Below are 19,935 nucleotides of genomic sequence, written 5' to 3' on the forward strand. Positions count from 1 at the left end.
AGCAATTACAAAAGCCAGAGAGTAAGAGGCCAATGTAGCCTATGGCAACTGAAACATATATGTTACAAGTGAAAATTAATATGTTTTACCTAATATTTTAGTATTTCATATTCTTTAGATCTTCTCAGGGAAAAGGGGGAACTAAAAAGAAAACACAGTAGCTTCAATAAAAATAAAGTTCATTATAAACTAGTTTCTAAAGCACTAACAAATATATTTTGAATTTAAAAAAATCAGAAAGCAAATGATTCTTCTATAGTAGTAGCAGAAACTATGGTCTGATGGAAATAAATTATGATAGAAGCCTAGGAGTCAAGTACTGGTTCTGAGTTTTGTCTTTTTCTTTAAACTTTGAGAAAGTTGTATAATCATATAAACCTTAGCTCTAATATGCAAATTATGAAGAGTATTGTTATCATGGCAGTGTGAATTTTAATAACATAAATTTCATGGAAGCAGATATCAAGGTTAAAAACATGAGGTTTTAGTGTCAAAAGACCTAGATTTGGGTCCCAGCTGTCTAGTTATTTATCTGGGGCAAATTTCTCAACCTCTCTAATCCTTAGTTTCCTTATCTTTAAAATGATGGGAAATGATATCTGCATCATGTGGTTGTTGAGGGATTTAACAGAACAATGCAACAGCTTAGTCAGGAACCAAGACACAGAAAGCATACAAAAAACTATAGCTGTTAATACCTTCTTAAGTTTTTCAATCTGCCTGCTACGTACTGAAGTATTATCAATTGCCAGAACGTCCACAGTTTCTTCTTTTTCCAACTGGTACTTATTTACTCCAACAATTACTTCAGACCCTGTTAATTTCCCAGATGAAAATAGTATTTATATTATACTAACAAACAATTGCCTAATGGTAATACAATGATTATCATATGTTTTTCTTAAAGTTTAATATTTATAGTATTATTCTTAACCTTCATAATGAAATTTCAATAAAGATTAGCAAATCTCAATCTGGGATGAGGTATGAGGGAAAAGGAAAAATACATATCCTGCCATAACCCACTGAACGTACTGGGGGGGGGAGTGTGAACTACAGAGTAAACTATTATCCATGTGGTGCAACAGTGCTCCAAAAGGTGTTCACCAAGCGCAATGAGTGTGCCACAATGATGGGGAGGTTGTTGGTGTGAGAAGAGTGGGGTGGGAAGGTGGGGGTTACACAGGAACCTCATGTTTTTTAATGTAACATTTTTTGAGATGTATATATCTTCAAGAAAATATAATTTACAAAAGTGATGGGGTGGGGGTGGGTTATATGGGAACCTCTTATGTTTTTTAATGTAACTTCTTTGTGATCTATTAACTTTAATTTTTAAAAAAGTGTAAAAAAGTAAAAAATAAAAATTCTTTAAGAGGGTAATTTTATTATTCTCCTAAACTACCCATTTATCTAGTTTCTGATAAACTCTAACAGTTCAAAATAAAAACAATAATAAAAAAACAATAATAACAGCTATATTTAGGATTTATAAGGTAGAGAATTAATGATCACTTTCTAATTTTTTTTTCTTGATTTCTCTTAAAGCCAATTTTTCAAAAACAAAAAATCCAAATACTTTTAAAAGTGATAAAACATAATTATAAAGGTAATTCCTTAATGGTGTTTATGTGTGATGAATCTGGACTCAGATGGGATCTCCCTTCATAAGACTTTCATGCTAATGTGCTGGAGGTGCAGTTAATGTTGGGGTTTAAGATATATTTAGGGGATTTAAATCTCTGGACTGACAATGTGATAGCCAGGTCCTGAGCCTCAACAGACTCCAGCACCTACAATCTGATCTATTGGACTTACCACACTCAGCTAAGATGGAGTTGAAGAAGGACAACCACCACACCATGGAGCCTAGAGTGATTACAACTGAAAATGGGAGGATTGCATCCAGCATCCAGGTGGAATCTGACCCTCCTCTTGACATAGAGGTGCAATGGACACAACCAATCCAATGTCCACATAGAAGAGGTGGCATTGGATTGGGAAAAGTGGACATAATGGACAAAGGGTATGGGGAAAGGCAGGAAGAGATGAGAGGTGGAGGCGTCTTCGGGACATGGAGCTGCCCTGGATGGTGCTTCAGAGGTAATCACCGGACATTGTAAATCCTCACAGGGCCCACTTGATGGAATAGAGGAGAGTATGGGCCATGATGTGAACCAATGTATATGAGGTGCAGAGGTGCCCAAAGATGTACTTACCAAATCCAATGGATGTGTCATGATGATGGGAACGAGTGTTGTTGGGGGGGGGAGAGGGGGGGTGGGGGGGGGTTGAATGGGACCTCACATATATATTTTTAATGTAATATTATTACAAAGTCAATAAAAAATAAAAAAATTAAAAAAAATAAATAAATAAATAAAGGTAATTCCTTATTTGCAAGGAATATATTTTCCCTCAAGCTACTGGAGTTTATTACTCTATCTAAATAAATTCCACTATCCCTTCCCCAGGTTACACCCCTTCTTATTTCCTCCATAGCACTTATCTCAATTTGAATTATTTTGTTTACTTAATTGTTCATTTTCTGTTTCCCTTACTAGAATGTAAGGTCTGTGGATACAGCTGTATATCCAAACTTAGCACGGTGTTTCAAACATTGTAGGCTAAAACAAATGTATTGAATAAATGAATGAATGAATGAATGAATGAATGAATGAATGAAAACACTAATGAAGAGCACAATGACCATCAATATTTTCATCTTCAAAATGTTGGCTAATATTGACCCACACATACATAATGTGTATTCTTGCACATATACTTTGTATATATGCTTGCCCATGCACATGCATGCAACCATGGAAAAATACAAACCCACCTATTTCTATACCAATGACCAATATCCAAGCCTCATTTTTCAATTATTTTTGTTTTATTAACTATATATGTTATCTTCAAACAAAAGGTATTTGAAGATAATTCTGCTAGATACCAGTTTCACATACTACATAAATAATACAATAGATACATAAATATATACATAAATATATATATATAAACTTTTTCACTTTATCTTACCAGAATCTATTCTAGCTTGTCTTCGGGCAGCACATTCTTCAATTCGAAGTTTAGGTATTCCCTCAGCTACAGCTTTGGCCATTCCACCCATTTCTTCAATTTCATTAATAAGCTAATAAGAAATTTAGGTTAATAAAACTAGAAGAGAATATGAAATTTTTATAAACTATACAAACTTGCTATGAGTGTGATATAACTACTAATAATATTAAAATAAAAGTATAAACTATATTAGTGGTAAAATTCATGCTCTCTAAGAAAACAATTATGTTAACATCAAAGAAATAAATTAGAAAATGTGCATGAGAAACTGTTTGAAAAGACATCAGAAAAAGTAGCAATTATATTCTGGAAAACATAAAATTTAGCCCTCAAATCTAGGGAGAACACTGAACATAACATCAATTCTCTGGTCTTCATTTTTTATTAAATAAACGAAGCTTTATACATAAAGACTCCTTAAGAAAATACATTTCAAAATAAAATTTTACCACCTTTAATGAAACTTTTAATCTTGTCTCATATATAAAGCAGAAAATGAACAGTGAAATGGAATACTATTTAGCAGAAAAGAACAAGGTCAAGCTCAAGTGCCTGCAGAGAAGGAGTAGGGATAGAAGGTATTATATAGAGAGAAGTAGGATGCTTTTCTTTGAAGAATCCAAGAAAGAAGAATCTATGTCAGCTTCTACAGAAGCCAAGAGTAAAATAGAAAGCTAAACAGAAAGGGGCTATTGGAGTTTGCAAACTGCCCTACTCTGGCAGAACGAAAGTATACTGTTTGCAGAAAATGAACTGAAGAGGTATTGGAATCCCAAACACCAAGTACAGAGAAAGGTAATGGTAAGATGTTCACTAAAATAAAATATGACTAAAAGTCTGCATTCTGAACAATAAGACTAAAGAGAAAAGGTACACAAAGGAAATAGGCAATGCAGAGTGCAGAAGAAAAATTCAAAAAGTATATAATTAATATTCTTGGAAAAATAAGAAAAGAGTCAGCATTAATGAAATAAAAACAGTATGCCAGTCATAACAAGGGGAACAATGAGAAAACAAGAACAAGCTCTTAGAAATTAAAATATAATATGTGAATTTTTAAGTATTTAAGTAAAAAGATAAAGTCAAGGAATCTCCAAGAAAACAGAACAAAAGTCAAAGAGATACATAATAGAAAAAAGATAAGAACATCATATTACTCAAAGAGGTGCATCATCCAGTGCCTGCCTCCCACATGGGAAGTCCCAGGTTTGGTTCCTGGTACCTCCTGAAAAATCAAAAAGCAAACAACAAGCAAAACAAATGAAAAACCAACCCAGCAAAGTCAGTGTGTCTCAGTGGTTGAGTGCTGGCTTCCCATACACGAGGGTCCTGGGTTCAATCTCCAGTCCCCAGTACCTTAAAAAAAATACAAAAGAATACAACAAAAAACCCCAAAGAGGTCTGTCATCTGATGACTAGGAATTCTACCAAGAAAAAACAGAAAAGTGGAAGGAAGGAAATCATCGAAGTAACAACAAAGGAAAACTTTCCAGAGCTATAGGAACATGAATCTCCAAAGGGAAAAGGCCCACCAAGGGCCAGTACAATGTAGAAAAAATACACATACCAAGGTATTGAACTTAACAAGTAAAGAAGAAAACCTGAAGCTTTCAGAAGGGAAGATCCTGACAGAATTGCATCAGATATCTGAACAGCAATATTGGAAACTTGAATAAAATGGATCATTGCTTAAAAACTTCTGAGTGGAAATAATTTTAAACCTAGTCAGAATATCAATCAAATATGAAAGGAGAATAAAGACATCTTCAAACATGCAACGTTTCAAATAATTTATTCCAGTGCATCATTTTTAGGATGTTCTAATGAGACGTGTTTCAAAATAACAAGTGTAGAGATTATTTTTTGAATCCCAGATTATGTTAGTAAACTATTCTATTCCTCTGGCTATGATACCCTTTGATTGCATTATAATTCAGCTGAGTTCTCTGTGATTAGACTACCTGTTAATTTAAGGGTTTTTGATTTGACTACATCAGTGGGAGTGACTCAGGTTGAGTCCCCACCCCCTTGCCAGGTCTGATATAAACAGTCACTCACGTGAACAGGCACACACACAGGAAGAAAGAGCTCTGTCATTTTTGATCCTGCCATGTGACAGAAAAGGAGAAGGCTCTAACAGCTGAAGCCTGGGGAGAAATGAACCATTTTGCCTGATTGCTTACAGCTGACCTTGGGAAGAGAGTGGGACATCCAAGACCAATACAGAACGCCCTGAGAGACAAATCTTATGCCAGTCTGCAGCTGAGCCTGAGAAAGGAAGCCCAGGCGGGGAAGCTGAAACCTTGCAGAGATAGCCCATCATGTTGCTTCAACACGTGGCAGCTGATTTTGGTGAGAAAGTACTTCTTATAGTACCCTGAGTTGGACTTTACAAGGCCTTGGAATGTAAGCTTTTATCCCAAATAAATACCTTTTATAAAAGCTAACAGACCTCTGATACTTTGCATCAGTAACCCTTTGGCAGACTAAAACATAAGGGATAAATCTAAAGAGAGAAAACCACAGGATTCAGGAAAAGAACTCCCAGGATGATAGCAAAGGGAAATCAAAAGACAATAATGTTCAGCATGCCTAGAGAGAGAAACCAGTCTAAATCAAATGAATATTAGAGGGCTTCAGGAAGGATTATAATGATATATTTATACTAGCTGTATGGTAGGTGGAAAAGGACTGTGAATTAGCTAAAATACTACACTACCATATTAGGAAAGCAATAGATAACATCTAAAATTACAGTTAGAAGAAACCACATACATGTGATTTTAAAATATGGAGATTAAAAAAAAAAAAGAATATGTAGCTGACTCTAGGAAGAATAAAAGCAAGTGGAGTACAAAGAACTGGCATTTTTATTTAAGTCTTTGAATACCAGTTGACTTTTTAAACTCTCTGAATAAAATACTTTAACACAAATGTATTTTTAAATTAAATTTTAGTTTAGAATACTAAAAAATCAAAACTGAAAAACCACTTTTCTCTCAAACATTTATATTTCTGTATAAAGCAAAGTTTCAAGGAAGAAAAACTGACCTTCAAAGCAGCATCATACACATCATTTGTGAGAGATTCCATCATATATGAACCTCCCCATGGATCAGCCACTTTGGGAATCCCAGATTCTTCCTGAATGATGATTTGGGTGTTCCTGGCAATTCGTGCACTTTTCACAGTTGGCAAACCCAGGGCTTCATCAAAAGAATTTGTGTGCAAAGACTGAGTCCCTCCAAACACTGCTGCCATTGCTTCTATTGCAGTACGGACAATATTATTGTAAGGATCCTAAAACATTTAGTAAAAAGCAAAAAACAAAGGAAAAAGCACATATATGTTGCAACTATAAAAATCAGCATGTTCAAGCAGTGATTGTTATGTACTTTTACAATGTCCATTTTAGGCTTCAGAGTAGTATCAAATAAACTTAAGAAAAATTAGTGAATAAATCAGACTTAGAATTGAAAGCCAAAGTCTGTGTTTAAACACTAAATATTGTCCTTGTAATTCTCTGAAATTTCAAGTATTTGTTGTTACTTTTGTATTGTCTAAATACTGTTTTATAAGTGAACATACACCTTGTCTACTTGGATTAGAAGGTCCTTCATCTCAAAATTAATCTCCTAATTATTCTGTATACCTCAAGGTATCTCAATATTCACAAAACCAGCACTAAATAAATGAATAATAAAACAGATAAACAATGGACTGTAAAATAGGAAATCTGGGTTCTAGTTCATTTTGTTTCTAATTGTGATTTAGACAAGCCATTAAACCCCTCTGAATTTCAGTTTTTAGCTGTAAAAATAAGGGGATGAGACAAAAGGAATTATTAAAATTTGTTCCAACCATAAAAATCTATATTTCTCCATTCATAAAGACCCAAAGTTATACTGCATATGGAGTGTATTATTTATTATTCACTTTTAAACATGTAAATTCAATGTTACATTAAAGTTATGTTATTTTTAAGGCATCAAAATAATTTAATACGTAAAGAGAACGCTTGCAAAGATTATCGCCACAGTTTTTTAATGGAAAGAAAGTGAACTAATATAAACTACCAAAATGATAATAGTTTTTAAAAGGGCTGTTGCATGCTTAAACACATAACTATACTTTATATGTATCATCTATGTATACAACTATATTATCAAATTTTTATTTGGGCAGTTTTATGTTAAAAATTCTAGCACTTTAAATTATTTAGGATGGCATTAATTAAATTATGACTTACACTTATTCCCATCACCACATATTTTTTTACCTTTTAAAATACTTACGATAACATGTGAGTTATGAATTAAGTAATTTTATATTGTGAACCACTAGAGTGAGCCAATTTCATTTGTGAAAATGAATGGATAATAGAAAAAACTAGGTTTAAATAAATGAAGAGAAATTGTTTTTAAAATTTTGTATCTTAGAAACCAAACTTTTTCAGCTCCCATTTATAAATGAAAAACCCAACCTGAATTTATAAAAAATTGTATTCTTTAACTAAAATGGCATTCTAGTATTTTCTTGATATACTTGAGTCAATTTGTACAAAAATTACGGCTACAGTAAATCTTCAAAACACTCCTATTTTAAGTACTCAGGTTATCATTCATTTATAAGAAGATGCCTAACAAGTGGGACACTAAACTAGATATCAAAACAATGTGTTAGGCCCAGTCAAGATGGCAGAGTGACAACCATCACGGCCTCATCCACCCATAGGAGTATGAACAACAGCAAAAACTGGCAGAAAAATCCTTCTCAAAGCTCCTGAAAATAGTTGAAAGACTGCAGTAACAGAACAAGTGCTGAATCAAGAAAAAGGCTTCTTAAAAGCAATAGGATGTCATGGCACGCTGGCTGACCCCTCCCCATCCCCTAACTGGCTTGGTGCAAAGCCAACCCACATTTCCAAGGCTGGTCGCTGGTCCCTTGTTCAGAAGCCCAATCTCTCTAGTGTTACTGGACAGACTGAACCAGGCCACTTGCTGCAAACTTGCCATTCCAGGACTTGCCCTGCAAGTAGAAGGCAATTCACAGTACTCTCCTACAGAACACTGTGGGAAGGGCAGTCAAAACTGTGGCTGCCTGGGGCAAGAGACTGCTGGCTGTAGGATATACAGTGCAGTATCTGGGGTAATGAAGCAACTGTTTCCTAGTGAAGAGGAGACATTCATACCTGTATAAATGGGGCAATTCCTCGGGCCACACATGTATGCCCAAGACAAGACACAAGTGCAGAAAGATTCATAGAGACCCCGAGGCTTTAGTCTTGAACTATTCTCTAAACTCACTGTATAGATAAGCTCAGAAGGAGAGACTAGAAAAGGTGGGGTGTTTTTTTGTTTTGTTTTGTTGTTGTTAGCTATTGTTAGCTTTCAAGGAAAGCTCTGTCATAACTGTAGGTAGATACAATCTTAAGGAACAAACACCTCCAAGTCTAAATTCCAGTGCTAGCATATTAAAATATCATAATGTCCAGGTTTCAACAAAAGATTACAAAATATACAAAGAAACAGGACTTGATGACTGAGGCAAAGGAGGTGATTAACACCTTAGAAAGAATCAACAAGGAGCACCAGACCTGGGATATACCAGACAAAGAATTTGAAAAACTGGTCCTAAATATGCTCAAAGACTTAAAGGAAACATGGACAAAGAACTACAAGAAATCAGGAAAGTGAAAGATATTGCAAAGAAAATGTCAATAGAGAAAATTATGAAAAGGAACCAAACAGAGCTGAAGCACACGGCAATAAATTAAAAATTCCACAGAGTGGCTCAGCAGCAGAATGGAGGTGGTAGAAGAAAGAATTAGTGAACCTGAAGATAAGTTTGAGAATCATACAGTTTGAGAAGCAGAAAGAAGGAAGAATGAAGAAAAGTGAGCAGAGTCTGAGGAACCTGTGGGATACCACCATGTGTGCCAATATACCCTCTGCAGGACTCCCAGAAGAAAGAGAGAAAGGGGCAAAGAGAATATTCAAATAATGGCTGAAAAGTTCCCAAATTTAATGAAAGTCATGAGAATGTACAACCAAGATGTTCAATAAATATAAATAATAAATATAAAGAATAAACATAAATAGACCCATGCTATAGCATATAATAATAAACTGTCAAAAGCCAAAATTAAAGAATTCTGTATGCTGCAGGAGAGAACATGTCACATACAAGGGAGCCTCAAAAAGATCAAAAAAATTAAGTGCTGATTTCTCATAAGAAACCATGGGGGCAAGAAGGCAAGGGAAAGACATATTTAAAGTGCTGAAAGCAAAACGTTGCCAACAAAGAATTCATCAGGCAAAAGTGTCTTTTAAAAATGAGGGCGAGATTAAGACATTCCCAGATGAACAAAAACTGAGGGAGTTTGTTACCACTTAACCAACCCTACAAGAAATGCTAAAGAAAGCCTATCAGGTTGAAAGGAAAGGACAACAGACAATAGATCCAAGCTGTATGAAGACATAAAGATCTCTAGTAAGGGTAACAACAGGAGTAAATATAAATGCCAGTAAAATTACTGTATTTTTGGTTTGTAACCCCACTTTTTATTTCCTATAGGAACAAAAAGGCAAATGCATAAAATGTAATGCTATTTTAGTGGTTTTAGACTTATAAAAACATGTAATTTGTGACAAAAACTATAAAAAAGTGGAGGGATGGATGGGTATAACACCATTGTTTCTGTATACTATTTGAGGTTAAGTTAGTACCAAAGCAAATGAGATTTTTATAGATTTAGGATGTTAAATTTAAGTCCTATGATAACTACAAAGAAAATACTAGAGAATATGCAAGCTCACAGAGACAGAAATTAGAGTAAAAGTTGTCAAAAGTGAAGGGGGCAGGGGGAATGGGAAGCTATTGCATAAAGGGTATAGGGCTTCTTCTGTTGGGGGAGATGTTAAAGTTTTAGTAATGGAAGATGGTGAAAGCACTGCAATATTGTAAATATGATGAATCCCACTGAAAAGTATGCTTGGAGTAGTTGAGATGGGAAAGTTTATGTTGTATATAAGTTCCAATAATTTAAAAAATAAGGAACAATTAAAGAGACAATAACAATTAAATGCAATACATGATATGAAAATGTTCTCTCATGAACTAAAACAAATCTATAGCACTATACATGGTATGAATAAATAATAGGATGGTTTATGGGGAAAATATACCAAAAATAAGCTATGAACTATAGATAGCAGTAATACTGTAACAATGTTTTTTCATCAGTTGTAATAAATGTGTCAGAACAATGTAAGATGGTAGTGGGGCAATGTATAGGAATCCTGTATGGTATGTAGGATTGTTCAGTAAACTGACAACCTCTTAGATTAAAAAAAGAACAACAAAAACAAAAATGTAATACATGATCCTGGATGTGATCTAACAAGGGAGGAGAAAAGGCTCAAAAGGACATTATTGGAACATATGGGGAAAAAAAAGGAAATATACATTGTAAGCTTTATACCAATGTTAAATTTCTTAAACTTGATAACTGCACAGAAGGTGGTTACATAAATGAATATTCTTGTTCTTAGGAAATGTACATAGCAGTATTAAGTGTTCAAGAAGCATGATGCATACAACCTCCACTCAAGTGTTCAGAAAATGGACTGATAGACAGACAGATAGATAGATGGATAGACAGAATGATATGGCAAATGTGGCAAATGTGGTGGATTAGGATGTCTGTGGAGGTAGGCGTATATTAAGAGTTCTCTGTATGTGGTTTATATTACTTTTATAACTGTCTTGTAATTTTGAAAGTATTTCAAAACTAAAAGTTAAAAAAAAAATCAAGAATCAAAAATACAAACAAAAATAACCTAACAATATTATAATCTAGAACACATCCCTGTGACCCTAGGCAACCAAATTATTCTGACCTGCTCTTCTTATTTAGACAATGAGGACACTAATTCACACACCAATTAACTTTAAATTAGTTATGAGGATCACATATGCCAGTGAAAATGCTTGCAAACTACCTAAATATTAGTGATTGTTAATATAATTAATTACATCATGACAAACCCCATCTCATGGGCATTTTAAATTTTTAATTACTTTAATTTGTTCTAAAACTAAAAATAAATATCTCTAAATTATAATAAAATATGTTGTAATATCTAAAGTGTTTGGAGAGCAGGTGTAGCTCAGTGGTTGAGTGCCTGCTTCCCATGTACAAGATCCCAGGTTCAATCCCCAGTATACCTCCTTAAAAAGAAAAAAAATATATCTGAAGTGTTAGATTTCTGGATATATATATCAAATAGAGAGAGATGCAGAAAGGATACTAACCAATATTCATTTCTCTCTTTTCCTTCCTAGCAAAATGCTTATTTTGTTTGGAGTGGCAATGTGCCTAGCCCTCACTGTAGTACTCACTCTCCCAGTCTCCCTGGTAGCCAAGGTGGCCATGTTATGAAATTTAGCGAAAGTAAAGGTTTCTCAGGGCTCCCATTAAAAGGAAAGGTGCAGCCGGCACCATATTGGTTCCCATCTTCTTGTTCGGAACCTGATGGCTGCAGCTGCAGCATCCATCTTGCAACCAATGGGAAAAGCAGAGCAGTGTTATCAGTTGTGTCATCGTTATGTCATTTAAGCAAAGCCAGAGTCAACCTATCTCAAAATTTATATTAAGTGATTTAAAAAACAAAAACATAATAATCAGTTCTTATTTGTTGAATCTACTATATTAGGATTTCTCTTACTTAAAGACAAACATATTCAGATACAACCTAAATGAAATGCCATATTTAAAGTACCTAGCACAGTAAATACTAAATAAAATGACTAAATTCTTATATTAACTTGATATAATAACCTACAGAAAAATTGAAAATGATGAGGGCTATGTAGCAAAATGAAAAAAGGGGTATTTTAAGTGAAAAAAAACAAAATACGAAATTCTCCTATGACATTTGCAACTATAAATCAAGATGCTTACATTTAATGAAAAAAATTGGAAGAGACCATGAAAAAGTAAAATGATTGATAGATAGTAATTGACTGTGGAAAAGCTTTTTTTCTTTTTAAATTCTGATGTTATTATAGTATATATAAATACAAACATAAATATACATTATGCTTAAGAATACATATAATTTTCAAATATTATCAGACAAGTTCTTAAATCTATCTTTTGACTGCCATGTTGTTTAGGAGAAAATATAATTAAAATTCTCTACTTCAAATTATATATTTACCTGCTCAGTAAGTGACCATCCTGATGTCTGACAATGTGCTCTTAGAAGAAGAGATTTAGAGTTTTTAGGATGAAACATTTGCTCTATTAAGTGAGCCCAGAGTCTTCTCCCAGCTCTCATCTTTGCTATTTCCATGTAGAAGTTCATCCCAATTCCCCAGAAGAAAGACAACCTAAAACATTAACATGAGTCCAGAATTGATTTTAAAAAACAAACGGGAAAACAAAATAATGGTATCACACATCAGAAAATAATGCCCAGATTTTAATTTCAAACAACTTGATTTGAATTAAAAGCAATACATATATACTTTAGTAACTTTAAACTTAAGACACTGAAGTACAATTTTATGCATGCAGAAGAAATAGTTGTGATTATTTGCTTCTGGAAAGAATAATTCACTTTGTAATTGGTTTTCTTTAGGAAAAAATCCTCTTCTCTCAGTAGATGTTATACTTTCTAAAAAATATATTTTAGAGAGACCAAATCTGTAATGCAGGATCACCTATGAAGGGAATAAAACCCACAAACTTGCTTTGTTTGGACAGTACAGAAGTTTTTTTAAAAGAATGGCAGTGCTTTCAGTCTAGGCATTTATTTATCCAATGTCCCTGATCCTACCTCTCCCTTTTATCTTAAATGTTTAGGTCACTTGTCTACCTCTGCAGGCATTAAGGGTGTGATTCCTTACCTATAAAAAAGTGAACCTTAAAGTATAGACACTAAAACAAAAAAATTCTTGACATAGACTTGGGAAAAATTCTTAAAACAGAACTTCTCAAACTTTTGGACTCAAGACCTCTTTTTAAAAATTACTGAAAATCCCAAAAAACTTTTACTTATATGGATTAGATCTAACAATATTTTACTCATTAATTCATTTTAAAATAATAAAAAATCCACGTTATTGTAACATGATTTATGAGAAATAATTATAATTTCTAAAACAAAAAAAATTTAAAAGAAAAGAGGCATTGTTTCACATTTTTGCAAATCTCTTTAATGTTTGGCTTAAGAAGAGACAGCTGGGTTCTTGTATCCGCTTCTGCATTCATCATATTGCAATATTAGACATCATGTAGTATCTGGAAACATTTTTTTTTTTTTTTTTTTTGAGGTACTGGGACTAGAGATTAAACCCAGGACCTCATATGCGGGAAGGCAGCACTCAAGCACTGAGCCACATCAACTCCCGAGTTGGTGTTTTCCTTTGTTTGCTTGTTTTTAGGAGGCACGAGAAGACAGAACCCAGGACCTCTTGTATGGGAAGCAGGTGCTCAAGTGCTTGAGCCACATCCACTTTCCAACCACTGTACACTCTTGAGAGGATCAGAGTGTAAAAGGCAAAATAATGTCTTAACATAATCATGAAAATAGTTTGACCTCACAGACCTCACCAAAAGTATTAGGGATCCCCGCCAGTCCTTGACCACACCTTGAGAACTGGTCTTAATAAGTACAAAACAAGTAGTGAAAGAGCATTCACTAGTCTATAAACTCTGAGGGCAGAGAACATGTTCTTTGCAGTGTATTTCCACAATAGGCTTGTCTTGGCCCAAAGCAGAAGCGTGCTGAACTGACTTAAATATTATTTTTGACCCCAAATCTAGTTACTTCATAAACTTCATTTAACTTTTCCCATATTTTTCATGTAACTTTATTAACAAGCTGTTTTGAAACAAAAATCTTTTTTTTTTTTTTTTGAGGTTACCAGGGCTGGGGATTAAACTCAGGATTTGTATATAGGAAGCTGGCACTCAACCACTGAGCTATATCAACTCCCCCAAATTGGTTTTCTCATTTGTTTGTTTTGTTGTTTAGGAGGGAGGGGAGATCAAGCCTGGGACCTCATACAAGAGAAGCAGGCGCTCAACCACTTGAGTTACATCCACTCCCCAAAAATGCTCTGAAAAGCATTGTACATTCCAAAACACTGACATTATACAGGTACAACTGAAAAAAAACTTAAAATGTAATGGACAGGGGGGGTGGATGTAGCTCAGGGGTTGAGCATTTGCTTCCCATGTACAAAGTCCTGGGTTCAATTGGCGGTACCTCCTAAAAAATGTACTGGGCAAGTTACATATTTTCAAATGGGAAAAATTAGAGAATAAAAGTAAATGTCTTAAACATTATATTTGCATTTTAACAATATAATTTGTCGAAATGTGCAAGCTGTGTTCTCTGGATAGCTGGAGACGAATTTGCCAAGAAGTACAGCCAAATGTAATTCCACTTTCTAATTTTAAACTCTACTGACTTAGTCTCTCATTACCACCCAGATAAAATGTAAGAGAATTTAGTATGTCATTTGTATTTACAAATTTATTTTATCGCTATATTTTTATATACATTCATAAAACATTCCTATTCATTTTCTTAAGGCTGAGACAATATCTGATTTAATATTAATTTACCTACCTTGGCGCAAATTCATCAATTGTCAGGCCAGCTTGGAGTCCAGTTCTACAGTACTCCAATCCATCTGCTATAGTGTAGGCCAGTTCCAGAATGGCATCAGCCCCTGCTTCCTGCATATGGTACCCACTAATTGAAATTGAGTTAAACTTTGGCATGTGCTATATGAAAAAAAGTGAATGAAAATATTAAAGGTTCTATTAAAACCATTTCTAAAATCAAATATTATTTTAAAATATCTGTTCAACTCAGATATGCTAAGTATGTTACAATGAAAATATTTAATGTTTACTTTTTTACATGTCACTCATTTTCAATTTAAATGGCTATACAGGGACCCACCAAAACGGCTATACAGGAACCCACCATTAGGACTGTGCCTGTTTTTCTAGTGGAAAAGAATTGGCAGTAACCATCCTTTAGGGCCAAAAAGGGAAACTCTGAAATTAGCTGGCTGAGGTCAGGAATGTAACTTTTGGCCTGAGAATTGAATGAAGATATCTTTAATTCCAAACCAATGACTTTGACTTCATAATCATGACTTCCTATTTTGGGTTTATTGCTAAAGATATAGAAATTTAATTATTTACTAGATATTAAATTGTCTTGCTTGATGAAGGCACAGAACATGAAATTAAAAAGTGAAGGGAAAAATAAAGAAAATGATTCAATCCTTAAACAGTGGGAAATACATGGGGCAAAAATCAAGGATTGAAATTTTATTTATTTTGACATTTAACACTAAGCATTTCTCACAGACCAATTTTTTCTACCACAATGACTAAGAAAAGTGTAATTTCCACTATTCTCCTAAAATTTCAATTAGGAAGGGTACATATCATACAAACATAGATTATCTAACTAAAAGCTTTCCTGACAAAAGCTTTAACCACATGAAAATTGGAAGACTACTTGAATATGTAGTTTAAGTTCACAAATAAGGAAACAGAAAGGTGGGTGTTTGCAGAGTTCGTTTGAAGGATTTCTTTGTACTTTATACTTTACAAAGTACTTCTCTATAACATTATTTGATTAGTATGTGAAACTGGCATTTTTATCATTTATAAGGAGTATAAAGCAATTTTGAACCACTGGATGACATGAGGATCTTTCACAAGGTGGAATGTGAAAGTATGTAACAGCTTAGACTGTTACTGTATACCCCAACAAACATTCTCCACCTACTTCCTGTAATACTTGAACCACAATTCAGAGTGCCAGCGTATATTAGGACTACATTTTCAATCTTTTCTTACTACTGTGTGTGACCACTGAGATTCAAATGGAAGGCCTATGTGTTCCTTCTTAAAGTACACCTTAAATCAGAGAAATTGGGTCTTTCCTCCTCCTTCCCTTCATGCCCACACCTCCCTTCTTAACCTAAGATGACACACTAACAATGATGGAGAATTAAAATGAAAAGAGCCTGGTCCCCTGATGACCATGGAGCTGCCATAAAAGCAAGTCCTTGGCAGCCTACCTTTCAACTTCTTTCAGATGAAAGAGAAATGACTCTTACCTAGTTTAAGGTATGATTTGTATTTTTAATTTGATTTTGGAGAGTTTCTTTTTTGGTCTTATGCTACAAAGTGCAATCCTCCTGTGTATGTATTCTTGAAATACCAAAAAGTGATCAAAATATGCCCTACATATTAAAGATTATAATTCATTTGAGGAGATGGAATAAATCTATGAAAAGAAATAAAACTGCAAAGTGCAAAGGCTACGTATCAAACGAGTGTAGGCAATACTTGTAAGAGTTTGAGATAATCATCATAAGAGGTGAAAGAAATAAATTTTTCTGGAGGAGAGATTTATTATGGGTCATGAAATAATGGTCTCACTTTAAAGTAGGGGAGGAAGAGAGCATTGCTGGCAAGAAGCAAAATGTGAATGACAGGGAATTTACATACAAATTGCTCAGAGGAAAATGAGGATGCTTTGTTTCCCCATGGAGGAACAGCTGTGACTAGAAAACATTCAGTTTCTTTTCCCACCACTGTGATTGGGTAAGATAAATCTAATTCAGGGGTGAAATATAAGGGACCCCACTGTGATTACACTTCTGCTGAAATAAAGCTGATATTTTGACCCCCATCTGTTTGACACTTGTGTCTACCATACAGTGGGTCTGAATTGTGGAGATTAAATAAAGAAATGTAAATTATGAGCCTTCTACCATTCCCACAATTATCAGAGAATATAAATTTAACAATAAAGAGCAATTTAGTATTGTCTACTGTCCAGATTCCTACAGGTAATTGCAGGCCATAAAATTTGTATAATAAAATAAAATAACAAACAAAAACTCCTGAGTTTAAATTACAAATACTATTCAGACTCAGTTACCATATTCAAATTAGATTATGGCTCTTATAAAGATTACTACATTCAAAACAGTACATCAAGGAAGCAGATGTGGCTCAACCAATTGGGCTCCCGTCTACCAAATGAGAGGTCCTGGGTTCACTGTGAAGGTAAGTTGGCCAGCGCCCACGGAGAGCTGGCGCAGGAAGATGACACAAAAAAGGGAGACAAGCAGACACAAAAGAATGTGCAACAAATGGACACAAAGCAGACAGCAAGCAAGCGGCTGGGGTGAGGATAAATAAGTAAAAATAAATCTTAAAAAAACACACAAAAAACAGTACAGCAGAACCTCTAGTAACCAGAGAGGATACCTTTGCTGTGTACTGGAAGATGTCAGCAATAATTCTCATGGATGGTTCTGGTGGAAAAATGTAAGTGTTTCTGACCATGAACTCCTTTAATATATCATTTTGGATGGTACCAGTAAGTTTCTCTTTGGGTACACCTTGCTCTTCTCCTGTTACTATAAAAGTTGCGAGAACTGGAATAACAGCTCCATTCATGGTCATAGAAACTGACATTTTTTCTAAAGGAATTCCATCAAAAAGAATTTTGGTATCTTCCACAGTGTCAATAGCAACTCCAGCCATACCAACATCACCACGAACTCGGGGGTTGTCTGAATCATAGCCACGATGGGTTGCCAGATCAAAAGCAACTGATAATCCTTGCTGGCCAGCTAAATATACAAAGAAAAATAATGTAGAATTAGAGTATGTCATCAAAGTAAATTGATCTGCTTTATACTGTTAAAAGTATTGGTTCATCTCATCATAATACACTTTTATACCAATATTATTTTTATGATTATGAATGTCAAAACAAATTCAATTAAAGATGCCTCACTTTCTAAAAAGGGAGCCACTTACAGTGTGCTAAAATGCATAAATTGAGTTTCAGACCTCACTAGAAAAAGGAACAAAAGATGTCCATAGTCGTTTTTCTATCTAACAGGTTTTGATAGAAGTGTTACTAAAACTCATGAAAAGATCTGGCTATTTATAAAAAGTAAACATAGTTACATTCTCATATTCACTTACTTATTTTTGTTCTTTTATCTAATATGGTCATACCAGGATGTCTTGGCTATCCAAATATTCCAGGAAACAGAATTATGAAACCCACGCCAAATTTTTAAGAAACAAAATATTCTATACAAAGTATAAGTTTAGCTAGCCTTCCATGGGCAATGCAAACTTACAGATTCTCAAGTCTAGCCCTCAAGCGTTATTTTATTATGAATAAGGGAGAAAAAAATAGTAATTAATATAATTTTCAGACTGAATGTCAGATTGCACTGAATGTATTTGTAGTCACATTATGTTTATCATTTTCTTCATCATTTAAACCATTTCCCCTCTAATTACTATCTTGTTTTTTAATTAAAAGTTTTTAAAAAGTAAAACCAATGTCTCTTTTTCCTCGCACAACTTCGCCTCACTTAATTTCTTTTATACAATATGCATATAGCTATTGTTTACATTTAAGAATTTAGTAATTTATTTTGGGTCACTTATCTTTTTGACCATGGAAATTGAAAACGATGCTCTTTTTTTCAGTCAATTCTTAACTACAGAAAATTGTAAGTGCATATCATCTTTACAGAGATTAGCCTCCTCTTTTAAAATGCGAAGATTAAGAGGCATGTTTGATAATAAATACTATGTCTCAAATTTAAATCTTACCCTTAATATTGTCCTTATAGAACTTATTGCTCTCTTCCACAGTACTAAAACCAGCATACTGGCGGATTGTCCAGGGCCTAAAGGTGTACATGGTGGGATATGGTCCACGTGTGAATGGCTTCACTCCTGGAAGTTCTTCAGGTAAGTCTCTGGTATCCCTACTGGAATACAAAGGCTTTATGGAGATCCCTTCTGGGGTGTGCCATATTAGGTCTTCTGGGTTTTTGCCTTTCAGCTGCTTTTTAGCCAGCGCAGCCCATTCTGGATGAAGGGGTTGTTGCTGATGTATAAGTCGCTGCCATACTAGCCTGGGGCCTGGTGATTCTTTCAGCTGCTTCAGATGATGGGGTGAATGCCAGAAAAGCCAAGTCTTAGCCCTCAGCATGATGGAACATGGAAAACATCAAACAGGAGCAAGAATTGACCTAAAAAACACAGTATATTAATCTGTTTTCAGCTTTTTCCTTTTGTGCTTCCTATATCTGGAATAACTTTGGCCCCTCCGTTTTGTATCTACTATCACTGTTGTAATTCCAGTTCTCTTCAACAAGTGTCTTAGTTGGTCTTATTGACCCCAGCGTTAGACCCCATAAATTCATTGCCACATTGTCACCACAGCCAATCTGAACCTGTCATACACAACCCTCCTTAAAATTTTTCAAAAGCCCTTTAATATGTAGAGAACATAGTATAGCCTCCTTATCTTTTCATTCAAAAGGTTTTACCAAATATCTACTTTGTGACAGGCACAAGGCTGAGCTGGAGAAAAAGTAGTGAGCAAGATAAAAAGGAATTCAAAGCCTCCATGACCCAGTTCCTGCTTACCTCTCAGACTCATTTCTGCCTTTGTTCACTACATCTTTTGTGTTCTAGAAATACTATATTCACTACAGTTCCTTGCATACACCAAAATTGTGAGGGTATACTCTTGCTGTTTTGTCTACCTAGGACTTTCTTTAGCTAATTCAGTGCAGGCATCACCTCCAATATGCAGGAGATGCCAGCATTTGAACCTAGACAGCTTAGTTCCAAAGTTCTTGCAATTAAGATCCTCCCAGGCGAACCCACAAGCTAGGATAAATGGCCTCTTCAGTAATACCAAGCACCATGTTTATATACCTACTGTTTCCAATACTGTAACATATTAGAGCAAC

General features: G+C 34.5%; 1 protein-coding gene across 4 annotated transcripts in view; it reads right to left on the reverse strand.

Moving 5' to 3' along the window:
• The window catches only part of MMUT (methylmalonyl-CoA mutase), a 43,708-nt gene that overhangs the window by 21,178 nt on the left and 2,595 nt on the right, over nucleotides 1-19,935 (reverse strand). For all 4 annotated transcript variants that reach the window (XR_001119428.4, XR_011650060.1, XM_071218504.1 and 1 more), the window contains exons 2-8: nucleotides 18,782-19,206; nucleotides 17,408-17,775; nucleotides 14,730-14,887; nucleotides 12,309-12,480; nucleotides 6,136-6,384; nucleotides 3,043-3,154; nucleotides 699-814 (exon numbers count right to left, since the gene is read on the reverse strand). Coding sequence is in view for 2 of the 4 variants with exons in the window: in XM_071218504.1 (XP_071074605.1) it covers nucleotides 699-814; nucleotides 3,043-3,154; nucleotides 6,136-6,384; nucleotides 12,309-12,480; nucleotides 14,730-14,887; nucleotides 17,408-17,775; nucleotides 18,782-19,166 (1,560 nt within the window). In the remaining 2 variants the exon portion in view is untranslated. The remainder of the gene's footprint in view (nucleotides 1-698; nucleotides 815-3,042; nucleotides 3,155-6,135; nucleotides 6,385-12,308; nucleotides 12,481-14,729; nucleotides 14,888-17,407; nucleotides 17,776-18,781; nucleotides 19,207-19,935) is intronic.

Source organism: Dasypus novemcinctus, chromosome 11 (genome assembly GCF_030445035.2).
Source record: "Dasypus novemcinctus isolate mDasNov1 chromosome 11, mDasNov1.1.hap2, whole genome shotgun sequence".
Taxonomy (NCBI): Eukaryota; Metazoa; Chordata; class Mammalia; order Cingulata; family Dasypodidae; genus Dasypus; species Dasypus novemcinctus.